This window comes from Solanum stenotomum, chromosome 4 (genome assembly GCF_019186545.1).
Source record: "Solanum stenotomum isolate F172 chromosome 4, ASM1918654v1, whole genome shotgun sequence".
Taxonomy (NCBI): domain Eukaryota; kingdom Viridiplantae; phylum Streptophyta; class Magnoliopsida; order Solanales; family Solanaceae; genus Solanum; species Solanum stenotomum.
The window spans coordinates 5,054,225-5,068,271 of NC_064285.1; the positions used below are offsets into that span (position 1 = coordinate 5,054,225).

The 14,047-nt window shown below is 28.8% G+C and overlaps 1 protein-coding gene across 1 annotated transcript; it reads left to right on the plus strand.

Annotated features, from left to right (window-relative positions):
* Positions 1-11,356: 11,356 nt before the first annotated feature.
* Positions 11,357-13,224, plus strand: LOC125862675 (7-deoxyloganetin glucosyltransferase-like). Its single transcript, XM_049542799.1, has 2 exons — positions 11,357-11,967; positions 12,159-13,224. The coding sequence occupies exons 1-2, from the start codon at positions 11,445-11,447 to the stop codon at positions 13,094-13,096; spliced, it is 1,461 nt and encodes a 486-aa protein (XP_049398756.1). The 5' UTR covers positions 11,357-11,444; the 3' UTR covers positions 13,097-13,224.
* The last annotated feature ends 823 nt before the right edge of the window (positions 13,225-14,047 follow it).

Here is a 14,047-nt window from a genome sequence, read left to right on the forward strand (position 1 = left end):
ATTTTGGTAAGAAATATTGAAGAAGATAGAGCTCTTTATATATGAAAAATTACAATAAAATAATTTAAGTGTCAAAAAAGATGAGTCTAGACTGTTATTAAATGGGAAAGGTCTACCAATTTGATTTGAATAGGCTGAAAGGTTGCTTTCGAAGTCAAATATGACTTTACTACTATATTATATATTATATAACATTCATTTATAGTCTCACAAAATTTCTCCGACAAAAATTTGTCATGCAATGCATCATTATATAGACCAACCATTCCTTATCATCAACGTGAGATTCTTTACCCCAACATTAGGAAATAAGTCTCGAAGGATCTCAGATAAAATTGAAACGATACATAAAAAATTAACATGACTTTTGTATAAGAATGACCTGCACAATTTGGAAAAGTATGGTACCATGCAAAGATTATCGAGTCATATGAAAAAGCCTATTCATCTTTAGTATAACAAAATTGTTCAAGTCTATATAAATCAATTGTCGGTTCATTTCTCAATTAATATGAGATAATTCACTCTAATACCCCCTTTACACTCTGATTCAACTGGGGCGTGGACCCAGAGGCAGAGCTAGGTGGGAGTTCATGGGTTCGGACGAACCCACTAGCTTTTTCGTATACCATATATTTGTATTAGAAAATTTAATAAATATATGTGTATTAACATGTGAACCCCTAAACAAAATTGATTTAGAACCTCGAAACTCCTAACCTTGGCTCCATCTCTGCGTGGACCGGGAGCTTAAATAGACATATTTATGATATAATGTAAAATATGACATTGAAGTCTAACTCAACTCTAAAAGCTAACTCATGAGAGAGATTCTTCAAGTCCATATAAGCTTTTATACACTTCAACTCTAAAATCGTTAGTCTATTCGTCAATTAATTTGAGACTTCCCACTCTAACTAATAACAATAGTTATAAAAGGAATCTAGCTTTTATACACTTCGTAAAATAATTTTTATATTATCATTTAAGTCCGTTGAAATATGCTTAGTGAAGATATTGTGGGTAGGTATTAGGGAGGGGAGGACAACATTTACCACCTAAAATGTCTTAACTTCTTTATTTGGAGATTCAGCCTATTTTAAAACTTCCTATATATATATATATATATATATATATATTAAGCTTTAAAATAGTAATAATTAAGGTGAATAAGAGGGTCTTAAGATTTTTTGTTCCATTTTAGGGTAAAACTCTCTCTAACAAAAGTGACTTCATACTCAATAGGACTTGAACTTGAAACTTTTGATTAAGGATAAAACAAATATTTTCCACTCCACCATAAATTTATTGATGATTTCGATTTGCTTGGTATTACAAGCTACTTGAAAGGTAATATTACAAATAACGACTCATCAAAAATGAAATTTGTGATTTGAAAAAAACATAAATACCTGATGTGACCAGTAAAATACATAATATGAATTATATAGTATATGGTTTGTGTAATTCAAATTTATACATAATAGGTGTATCTTGGATCAAGGTAATTTATGGTCTCTTTTTTTAATGATCAATAAGATCCGGGGGCCATTTTATTTGAGGGATAAGATTTAAATGCTATTGAATTGTGAGAAAATGTTCATTTATGTCATTCGTTAAGAGTTTGACTTATTTATATCATTCGCTAAAACTTTTAAGGGATGACATAGATGGACTTTTTATCAAAGTTGTTTGATGGCATATTTAAACATTTTTCTTTTTCAAAAATATTTTTATTAATGACGTCACCAAATTATAACTACCACGTGTAAAAAATGATTTTAAAAAATCAAAATGTTTTTAGTTGATAAATAATGACATAGATCAGTCTTTTCTCCAAAAAAAAATAGCATAAATAAACTAAACATTTAATAAATAATATAAATAAATCTTTTTCAGAGTTCAATCACATAATTCAATTTTTCTCTTTATTTATTTTTAGAAATAAGATTCAAAAGAATACATAGTTAATTCTGCAAAAGAAAGAACAAAAATGGAGCCTAAAAATATACTCCTTCCGTATAATAATAACTGTCCACTATATTATTTTAGAATGTTCAACAATACTTGTTTACTTTATAAAATCAATAGATAATTTTACACTTAGTTCTTATTTCATCTTTATTATTAATTATAGTCATTTTTCTATTATATTTTTCAAGACATTATATATATTATATTAAAAGTGTTATATAGTAAAATTACTCTTTTATTATTGGACATATGGAGTAATAATTGAAGGCCTCATAAATGAATGTCACATGGCAAAAAACCAGCGCATAGGAGCTTCCAGACAGCAATCTGTCAGTATTTGAGTTTTTAAATTTTTTATTTATTAATTATTGTGGTTCATAATATCTTTTACATAATTTTCATTAATATATATTATTTCATTTGTTCAAATTCATGTGTCATCGACAGAATTTTGAGATCTAATTATATTTTATATATATGTTTCTAAAATAGAGATCAATTATATTTTATAGATATGTTTTTACAAATATTTGAAGTTATCAATTATTGTGATTTATAGTACATTTTATATAAGTTTAAAATATCTAATAGAATATTTTAAGTTCTTAGTTATTATGATTTATGGTAAATTTAACGTAATTTTCAAATATATATTATACTTTTAAGAGGTATGTGCTTGTAGCCTCTTATATTTGCGATTTATAGTACGTTTCCGTAATATATAATTGTATAATAAAATATTTTAAATTGTTAATTATAGTGATTTATAGTTCTTTAAACGTAATTTTCAAGTATACAATGGATTGAAAAAGAAAGTAAGACGAATAAATTCAAGAAAAATACCAATTACTTTGAGGTGGGCCACATGAAAGCACATAGCTTCTTTTTTTTCCGCAAATTTACCACTAGATAGTGTCTAGTGGCCTTTTATTAAACATAAAAAATATCAATAGGGATAGGTGCAAGCAAGGGGCTAGGCCTTACCTTACTAATCCTAATGATGTACCTAACGTCTACTACCTAACAAGCATGAAGAAACTAAGAGCTAGAGAGAACTAAGTATTTTCTGATCACCACAGAGTTTGTAATTCAATCCATGATGATATTACAAATGAGGATGCTTAAATAATATAAAAATATGCCAATCAAGAAGAAAGTTGAGTTATCACCCTCAAACTTTCTATTACAAACGCATGAATTAAAAAATATTGATTGCCCATCAAAAGTAACTTGAAGTATTTTTCTCGTCTTCTTCAAACCTATCCAACAACACTTGATAATTTATACTTTCTTTATCGATTTATTGGATCTTGTTGAACGTATTGATACTGTCAAATGGTTCTGCTTTGTCTGTTGCATCAATAGGTGCCTTGGAACAAACTCCTCATAGCTCAAGCAAGCACATCGTTCAAAAATTGTGTACTTATAGCTCCTTATATATATATATATAAATAAATAAATAAATAAATATATATATATATATATATATAATAAAATATAGCCAGAATTAACCAATAAATCTATTTAAAAAGATTATATATAATTAATGGTCTCACATCTAAAAAGAATTAGAAAAGTAGTACAAAATATAAAAAAAATATATTATGGTTTTTCCTTAAAAAAAACAATAATTAAAATTTCTCTTCAAACTTTAGGCCTCCAATTTTATTGAGTCGGTTCTAAAGGAAAGACAACAGAAATCCTAGATATGTTGATTGTTTCTCTTAAATATTGTATGCTATTTTTAATATTTATATAAAAGACTCTTCCATTTCATAGTGTACAATTTAGAAATGGTCACTCAATTTTGTGAAACTGATTAATAAATTTAATTATACCCAACTCTAATCGAAAAATAGACTTTTTCAATACTGAAATATAATTAGGACGCTTGAAAGATGATTTGACCACTATTTCGAATTGTATCTATGTAAATAGTCTTTTTCGATACCAAAAAAATGACTTGACCACTATTTCGAATAGTATTTATGAAAAAAATATTTTTTTTTATTAAAAAAAGATAGTACTTATGATTCTACATTTTTCTTAGCACCCCCTTGTTTTGCCTTTTGTTCTTTCTGGTTGGTTGACATTGGCAACTTGATCTCTCTTTTTCAAGCTTTTCATTTTTAATATCTTAATTTAACTTTGGAAAAGACTTTCATATTATATTTATTTTATTTTTTATTTTTATATTATATTATTAATAAAGAGACTAGTGTTCAATTTGTGTTCTTCACCTTTTTTTTCATTCAAATTACAGCTAATGTATTCTTAAATTGGCAACTAAAATTGACACTCATAGTGTTCCATGACTCGCGCAATAAAGATCAAGGTCATGATAAGGAATCGTAAGATAATAACGTGTTTTAATTTGTTCGAATATATTTTATTGTTATAACAAAATATTTTGATAGATAACATATAATATAACATATCATAAAAGTCAATAGTAGAGCCAAATTTCTTATTAAGAGGATTTAAAATATAAAGAAGTTAACACATGAACTAATTGAAGAAGGTTCAATTATAAATAATAAAATTTTTCATTAAAAAAATAGAATGAATCCCGACTCCAACTAGGATCCACATTTATTTTAAAGCCGACCGTATTACAGGGCCGGCTCTATGCTTTCAAAAATAAGGCCTTTGCCTTAGGCCCCCAAATTTCGGGGGCCTCAAATTTTTGTCAAGAATAAATTATGTGTTAAAATTTTTAAAGAAATTAATTATTTATGATAAAAAGTATAATTTTTTTAAAAATAAATTATTTTATCCACTTTAACATCTTTTGTACTTTGTTAAAAATAAGAATTAACAGTGAAAAGTGTTGAACAAAGTGAATTACAAATTCTTTTTTATTTCTTTTTAAATTTTAGTTTCAAGCATTACTCTAAGCATATTAAAATGAGATATACCAAGTCATCAACTTTTTGAGTCAAATTCTATGATTCTAAACTTCTAACTCTTATCTTTATTTAATATTTATCAACTTATTACTTATATCATTATGTTAACAATGCATATAATAATTGTCTCACTTAAAGGATGTTTTTCAATGTTGTGTTGATAAAATCTTACCTAAAACTAGTAACTCAAAAAACAATATTAAGTACTAATAATTTTCATCTTAATAGTGTAATTTTTTTTTGAATAAATACATATATGAAGTGTATTTATATTTTAGGCCGCGAATTGAAATTTCGCTTTAGACCCCCAATTACGTTGAGCCGCCCCTGCCGTATCGTTGATTATATGAAAGTTTCATTATTATTGCCTATTATTAGTTAAAAGTTTTAAAAAGTACATGTAACCGGTAATAGTGTTTCACATGTGCTATGTTTCAGAAGTCATTTGGATTTTTGGACCATTGCATAATTATTATGGGGTTTGGACGCTCATAATAATAGAGGAGTGATACACGTGATATATAGTAATATAATTGGTATAGCGGTAAAACTATTTCATTCTTAATAAGAGATCTCGTGTTTGAGCCCTTGATATAGAAAAAATTATGTTGGAACATCTATGGAAGAAGGGGTTACATAGGACAACTAGGACCTACATGTAATTAGTAAGGGCTTGTATGTAATTAATAGAAGTTAGATGTTTAGTTAGCAAAAGTTAGTTATATTAGTTACAATAGTATTATCTCAGAATTTTCAACCATTACTAATTGAAATTGATGCACATGAGATACTTAAACTTTTACGATCTCCTAACATTGCCTATGCTAATATCTTGAACGATTGTAGGTAGAGGAGAATGGAGTGGCGGATGCTTTGGCTATGGAATGTAGACAATTAACCCCTTTTGAAGAAGGAAAATTAATTAATTCACCTAACTTTGCTAGTCTGATGCCTTTGATTCAATACAAATATAATAGTGAAAATTAATTATTTTAAATAAACTAGTGAGATGGCACACATGTGTTGTACAAGAAGGAAAAACAAATGATAAAATTACAAACATATTAATGTTTGGATGCAAGAAGAACATCATTGATCACCTTTTCAATGTTCACATAAGATGATCCTGTTGATTTTTTAGCTGAAATTTCAGCCAATTCTTTCCATTCCATTGCCTTTTTCTTCATTTCTTTGCCTTTTTCACCAACCATTAATTCCCTAACAAGGCTTTCCACTTCATCCCTTTTCACATTATTATCAATTTCCATTCCAATACCCCATTTAGTCTCACTAAACCAACAATTTGTCTGTTGTTCGACGTGTTACTATTATCATTGGGCTTTGCAAGTAAATCCCTAAAGGGACCTAAACAAGTTTTAATTATTGATTCATTTAGAGAAGGTATGTCTTGTGTTGCATCAGCATCAGAAGGTGGGAGTCCATCAGGAATAGTCACGAATCGGAACGACAAAAGGCCGTCGAGCGAATGGGACCCACGAGACCTAAGAAGACGTCTATGGTTAAATTCAGTGTTGACAAAAGTTATGTGAAAGCCTTTGTGATGGAAAATTTTGGCTAGTTTTAATATGGGAGTAATATGGCCTTGGGATGGATATGGTACACAAACTGCATGTGATTTACTTATTTCAACATTATTTGAACTCATATTTCAATCTCTCTAAATAAATTTCTCGTTAGGGAAATGAAATGAAGGATTTTGGTAAGGAAGATTGAAGAAGATAGAGATATTTATGTACGGAAAATATTATAAAATAAAGTCTCCATTATTACTAATATTATTTTATAGTATAATGATATTATATTGAAGCGATTACTCCAACAAAAAATTGTCATGAAATGCATCATTGATTAGAACAATCATCCCTTATTTATCAATATTTTACAAATATTATTTTTTAATCCCTCGCGCGATGCGTAGGGGTTCAAACGTCAACCTCTTAATTATTTTGAGATTCTACCTAAATCTTTTAAACTTTCTATATATTAAACATAGAAAATATTAATAGGGTGATTCCAACTTAATTATAAGAGGGTCGTGAGTAGGATATATATGCATTGTTTGGATTAAATGGAAAAATTAAATTAATTTCAAATTGAATCCGGATTGGATTTTTGGATATTTGATTTGGTTACAAATTTAGAAAGATTAAAAAAAACCAAAAAATTGAATTTTATATGTATATGTATTACGTAGGTTTATAATTAAGTTGGAGTTAACCACTTTTGTCCCTTTATAGTTTTCGAAGTAATATATTCATTTCCATAAACTATTTAATTTGTTAAAAATGTGTTCAAACTTAATTATAACTAGTAGGTTAGGTTGATTATTTAATATTAATAATATTGCATAATAGACTAGAAAATAATATCTCTTATTTAGTACAATCTTTTTAATAAGTAATGAAAATAATGAACTATTATGCAGTCCTAAAGACAAAAACTCATGTTTAGTTATATTAATTTCTGTAGTATACTGACTAGATAAATCTGAACTATTATTAAATAGAAATTGTCTTTATATGATTTCGAAACATAAAAAAAAAGTTGATTTGGACCCCCCCATAATTTTTTTTGTTTTGCCTTTTTGTTCATTATGGTTGGTCGACATTGGCTACTTGATATCTCTTTTTTCAAAATTTTCATTTTTTAATATCTTAGTTTGACTTTGGAATAGACCGTCTAATTTGGATGCTGTCACAGAGAAATTTGAATGGGTTGAAATAAATTATTCATAAATAAATAGGTGTATCAATAATTAATTCAAATTTAGAGAAATTAGGCGAATTATAATTTAGTAGGCTAATTTTGTCTACTCTAATTAATAACTTCACACTAAAATATATAAATCCATTTCCCCCATTTAATCCGTCACTCTTTTTTCCTTTTTAGACATATGTTCAAGAAGAATGACAATAGATATTCAGAAAAATATAACCTAAACTTTCCATGTTACTTTAAAATAATTTAACACTCACAAAAATTTTCAAGATTATAAGTATTGGAGGCCGTTTTTTGGCATTTTTAAAGGTTATATTTGATTAAATATCGCTACATAAATAAAATTGATGATTTTTTTTTTGTTTAAAAGAAATAGGCGTTTATGGCATACTATCTAGATCATGACATCATTCCGAGCTAACGTCAAGGCCAATGATAAATATGCATTTGTTAATATCAGAGTGTCTAATATGTTAAAAAAAGTGGGGACTAGAAGGGTATTATCGGTACTAGTGGTTAGAGAAGTGGGCACTAGGACTAGTTGATATTGAAGAATCGATATATGTTAATGTAATGAAAGGGATGGAGAAAGGCAAATAATTATATTGTACAAATAAGACAAAATTATTATTTTTTGTTATATTTTGAATCTATATAATATGTGTTAGAAAAATGGTTCAGATAAGTTCGAATTTACCTTGGAAGTTTGGATTTTGCTTTTATAGTTGGGTTCAAATTATAATTACGTGCATCTTGAATCCCTTTATTCGGATTACTCGATCTATCATGAAATTGATGATAATTCCTATCAAATCACAAACTAAATTACGTGCAAAGTTAAATTGTTCCATATCACGATGTTGTTTGGATATATGTTACATATAATATGTACTAGTTATCTTATGAATTATACTAGTTTCTAAACTATAATTTAATTGAGACCTAGATATCTTTAATTTACTTCTTTTATTTCCTTTTTTCTATGGATAATATTTTGTCACAGATGAATATATTTATTGTTATTGTTTCTAATATCGTAGTTAAAAAAAAAAAAACAAACTAAACATAAACTAAAATTTTCATATTGGAATTTTAAAATTACTCTTATAATTTTCAAAAGAGTCTTGTAAAATTGTCAAACATGTATACATCATCATGTATAAAAACAGACACTCATTCAACTCTAATTAAATTGCTCATTTTTTTATATTTTTTTTCACTACATAGGAATTTCGTGACGTATTTTAGAGGTAAAGTTTGGTTCCTTTTGTGTTTCACCTTTATGATGAAATATAATATATCTTGGCGATAGCCTATTAATTAATTTTAAAAAAATACGCGATGATCCTTATGTTTAAATATTGTTTTATCATTTGAGAATTTTGCTTGCTTGCCTTTTCATATTTATATTCTCGAAGAAAAAAATATATATCCATATAAAGAAATTGAGAAAAGGAATAGATTCCTTCTGAATTTGTATCGAAAAGTCAGTTACACGTTTCAATTATCATGACGATCCATTACACACCTTTACTACTTAAAAGTGAATTTAATATCACCGTGGGACGTGTAACACCACTCTCACAATATGTGGTGTATTACACTCGCTGTCACATCAGCGATATGTCAGCGTCATGTCAGAAATTATAATTTTTTTATATCCTTTTTGTTTTTTTCTTTATTAATTAACTTTTCTTTTGTTTGCTATATTTTACACTTATTAATTTCTAATTAATTAGTAAAATTCTCTAATAATTATATCTTCTTCATAGCAAAATTGCAAAGAAAAAGGTTTCTACAATGGCCACCAAGAAAACTTTCCGAAATTCAAAGTTGATTCGTATAGTGAAAGAATTTCTTCCGTTCCAAAATGAATCACAAGAAGACTGCTTCCGTTTCTTGACCATGAAAATCGAGCTTCCAATTGCAAATATTTTTTCAGATCCGGACATACTATTTTTTTTTTCTTTTTCTATGTCCTTCGTGGAGGTTTCTTAAAAGATAGGAATACTAGGAAAAATAATTTGCTTCCCCTTTTCAATCGATCGCCTATCTTGTTTACTAAAAAAATCTCACCATAGCTCCACGACTGAGAAACCCCCAAGACCCCTAGTATTGTTTTGATTTTTTGCTGGGAGGTTTATGGGTAAAAAAGTGGTGTTTTTTAAGTAACTTGTTACTACATTGCTTCTTGTTACTGATTCAATATTTAATTTTAGTTGGGTGTGAAGAAGATGAGAAGGGTGGGGTATGAAGAAAAAGAGATATGGGGGGGGGGGGGGGGGGGGGGATAAGGAGAATTTTGATTTTTTAAATTGTTTTTTTTTACTGTAATTATTATCTTACGCGCATGATTTGTTTTTATTTTATTTTATTTTGCCATATCAGTTTTAAGGGTAAATAAATTCACTTTTAAATAGTATAGGTGTGTAATAGATCATTATGATAATTTAAATGTGTAATTGACTTTTCGATACAAGTTCAAGAAAAATCTATGCCTTTTCCCTAAAGAAATTATATGGTAAGGCATTTGAAGATATTAACTTCTACAGGGTAAAAATAATAATGTGATTTTGTTTAAAATTTTATGATAATTGATATGAGGTACATATGCAACGCGCTTTTAGATATTATTAATTGATATATACTTTCTCCATTCAATAATAGTTGTTCACTATAATAAAAATAGTTGTCCAACAATACTTGTTCAGTTTAGAAAATTAAGAGATAATTTAATTTTTGTGTCTATTTTACCCTTGCTATTAAATAATATTTATCATCTAACACATTTCTCAAAGCATTAAATTTAATGAAGTCAAATGTTATTCCTATTATTTATTATTTCTTAAAGGATGCGTCAATTCAATAATAAACAACTATTGTTGAACATAGGAGTAAACACAAAATTTCTATTTATCTTTGCCTCAATTTTTGCTTTTCCCACCTTTTAAAAAAAATAATTTTATGGGAAATATTTAAATATGACATTAAATTTTGAGAAAAAAAAAAAGGTTTATCCATGTCATTATTTGTTAATTGCAATGACATAGATAAGTCAAACTTTTAATGGAAACATAGATGAGTACTTTCTCAAAATAATGGCATGAATGAGCCCTTTCTCAAACGAAAAATGACATAGATGAGCTAAATTTTTACCGGATATCACAAATAAACCTTTTCTCAAAATTCGATGTCATATTTAAACATTTTCACTAATTTTATTTACATAATATTTTTAAAAAACTAAAAGTTAACCTTGTAAAATTATTGCACATGTTATTATATAATAATTTAGTTATTAGATTTTTATCCAAAAAAAAAACAATTAGTTATTAGATATATTGTTGCTAGGAAGAGTTGTTCAAGTAGTTGTAAACGCTCTTCATCTCCAATACTAAAATTATGAATACAAATAATCGAAAAAGATAGAAGTTCCTACTCCGTAAAAAATAAAAGTCAAAATATTATTAACACTATTATATCATCATCATCATAACTTCTACAATATTTCATGCCACATCTATGATGCATTGAATGACAAATATTACTTAGAGATATGGTATCTTACCAATAATGCATAATAAAACTATATAATATAAGTATAGTAAGTCATATTTGACTTCCATACCTGCCTTCCAGCCTATACAAATCAAATTGTTGAGTTTTCCCATTTTACAACACTATTTTGTCTTCATCTTTTTTGGTACTTTACTATCTATAAATATCTCCATTTTCTTCAATCTTCCTCACCAAATCATACTAAAAAAAAATCCTTCATTTCATTTCCCTTTTGAGATTTTTTTCTTTAGAGAAATTGAAAGAATGGGTTCAATTAGTACTGAATTAAACAAACCACATGCAGTTTGTATACCATATCCAGCCCAAGGCCATATTAATCCCATGTTAAAATTAGCCAAAATTCTCCATCACAAAGGCTTTCACATAACTTTTGTCAATACTGAATTTAACCATAGACGTCTTCTTAAGTCTCGTGGGCCCCATTCGCTCGACGGCCTTTCGTCGTTCCAATTCGAGACTATTCCTGATGGACTCCCAACTTGTGATGCTGATGCAACACAAGACATTCCTTCTCTATGTAAATCCACAACTGAAACTTGTTTAGCTCCTTTTAGAGATCTTCTTGCAAAGCTTAATGAGACTAGTAACACGTCGAACGTGCCACCTGTCACGTGCATCGTCTCCGATGGTGTTATGAGCTTCACCTTAGCTGCTGCACAAGAAATTGGTGTCCCTGAAGTTCTGTTTTGGACAACTAGTGCTTGTGGTTTCTTAGGGTACATGCATTATTCCACTGTTATTGAAAAAGGATATGCTCCACTTAAAGGTATTACGATTTATTGATGTTTTTATTTGTCTATAGACGTATTCAGAATTTGGACTTGATGTTGCAACCTATATAGAACACGTTTCACTTATCAAATTATTGGTTTTATTGAATTTTACAATAAATTTATGTTACGCATCAATGATATTTTTGATGTTTTAACCGTTTTTTCGATTTTTGGATTATTGTAGATGAAAGTTACTTTACAAATGGACATGTAGAGAAACCTTTGGATTTTATACCAGGCATGAAAGATGTACGTTTAAGGGATCTTCCAAGTTTCTTGAGAACTACAAATCCAGATGAATACATGATCAAATTTGTCCTCCAAGAAACAGAGAGAGCGAAAAATGCCTCCGCGATTATCCTCAACACATTCGAGGCACTAGAGAGTGAAGTCCTTGAATCGCTCCGAACTCTCCTTCCACCGGTCTACCCAATAGGCCCCTTGCATTTACTCGTCAAACAAGTTGATGACGAGAATTTGAAGGGGCTTGGGTCGAGCCTATGGAAAGAAGAGCCAGAGTGTTTACAATGGCTCGAAAATAAAGCACCAAACTCTGTTGTTTATGTCAATTATGGTAGTATTACTGTTATGACTCCAAATCAACTTCTTGAATTTGCTTGGGGACTTGCAAATAGTCAACAAGAGTTTTTATGGATCATAAGACCAGATATTGTATCGGGTTATGAATCCATTCTTCCACCCGAATTTGTGGAAGAAACTAAAAACAGGGGAATGCTTGCAAGTTGGTGCGCACAAGAAGAAGTCCTTAACCATCCGGCAATAGGAGGGTTCCTGACTCACAGTGGATGGAATTCGACTCTAGAGAGCATTACTAGCGGGGTGCCTATGTTATGTTGGCCGTTTTTTGCGGAACAACAAACAAATTGTTGGTTCAGTGAGACAAAATGGGGTATTGGAATGGAAATTGATAATAATGTGAAAAGAGATGAAGTGGAAAGCCTTGTTAGGGAATTAATGGTTGGTGAAAAAGGCAAAAAAATGAAGAAAAAGGCAATGGAATGGAAAAAATTAGCTGAAATTTCAGCTCAAAAATCAACAGGATCATCTTATGTGAACATTGACAAAGTGGTCAATAATGTTCTTCTTGCATCCAAACATTAAGTTTATAGTATATTTGTAATTTTATTTTCTTCAATTTTACTTACTGTGTTCTTGTAATAAGAGTTGTTCATACTATGTTCGTTTTCATAATAATAACGGCAAGTTAAATAAAATATGTATTTATTGTATGTTTAAGATCGCAACTATCTATCTCTTTTTTCGTTTTTTTTTTTTAAATTGCGTTCAATCAAATATCGCTACATAAATGTGACTGACATAATTTCAGAGTGTTATTTAAATTATTTATGGAGAGTTGGGTGAATCTGCATTTATCTCTCTGGATCGTGGAGCCAATCCCAGTAAACATCAACGCACATGCTATTATTTGTTTGGTGACATTGACAACACATACATTAATAAAATAAATAAAATATTCAACGCGTCAATATTTAAATTGATAATAACAAATAATACTAAGTGGCGGCAGAGCTAGAAGTCCAACACCAATAATCAATGATGTACACAAAAATTTTAAAAAGCAATATCGATATTTATAGAAGAAAAGATAAAGTTTAATTATCATACATATAAGTAGGTTCTATTTGTTGACTCCAGAACCCTCAATCTCAAACAACAAAATCAACAAGGAAACCAACACATGAACGACTAACTTTTTCCAAATAGTATCATTTTGTTTAATATATCTCTTTGTAAATATTAATATATACTTGGTAAAATTTTCAGACGAAGAGGTGTTGTTTGACACTTCTATACTCAACATGGGTTCGCCTCTACTTGTAATCATGTTATAAAATTAAAAATTTATTCAATTAAAATTCTAACTTGGCATCTAATATTACATATTCAATGGGATTAATTTTATGAGTCTCGAGCTAATCACTCTTTTTCAATAAATCCAAGTATTCGTGATTTCATAGGAACAAAATAAGTTGGCATTTTGAACAGGGGCGGATCTATGAAGGGGTGTGGGGGTGCCACGCCACCCTCGAA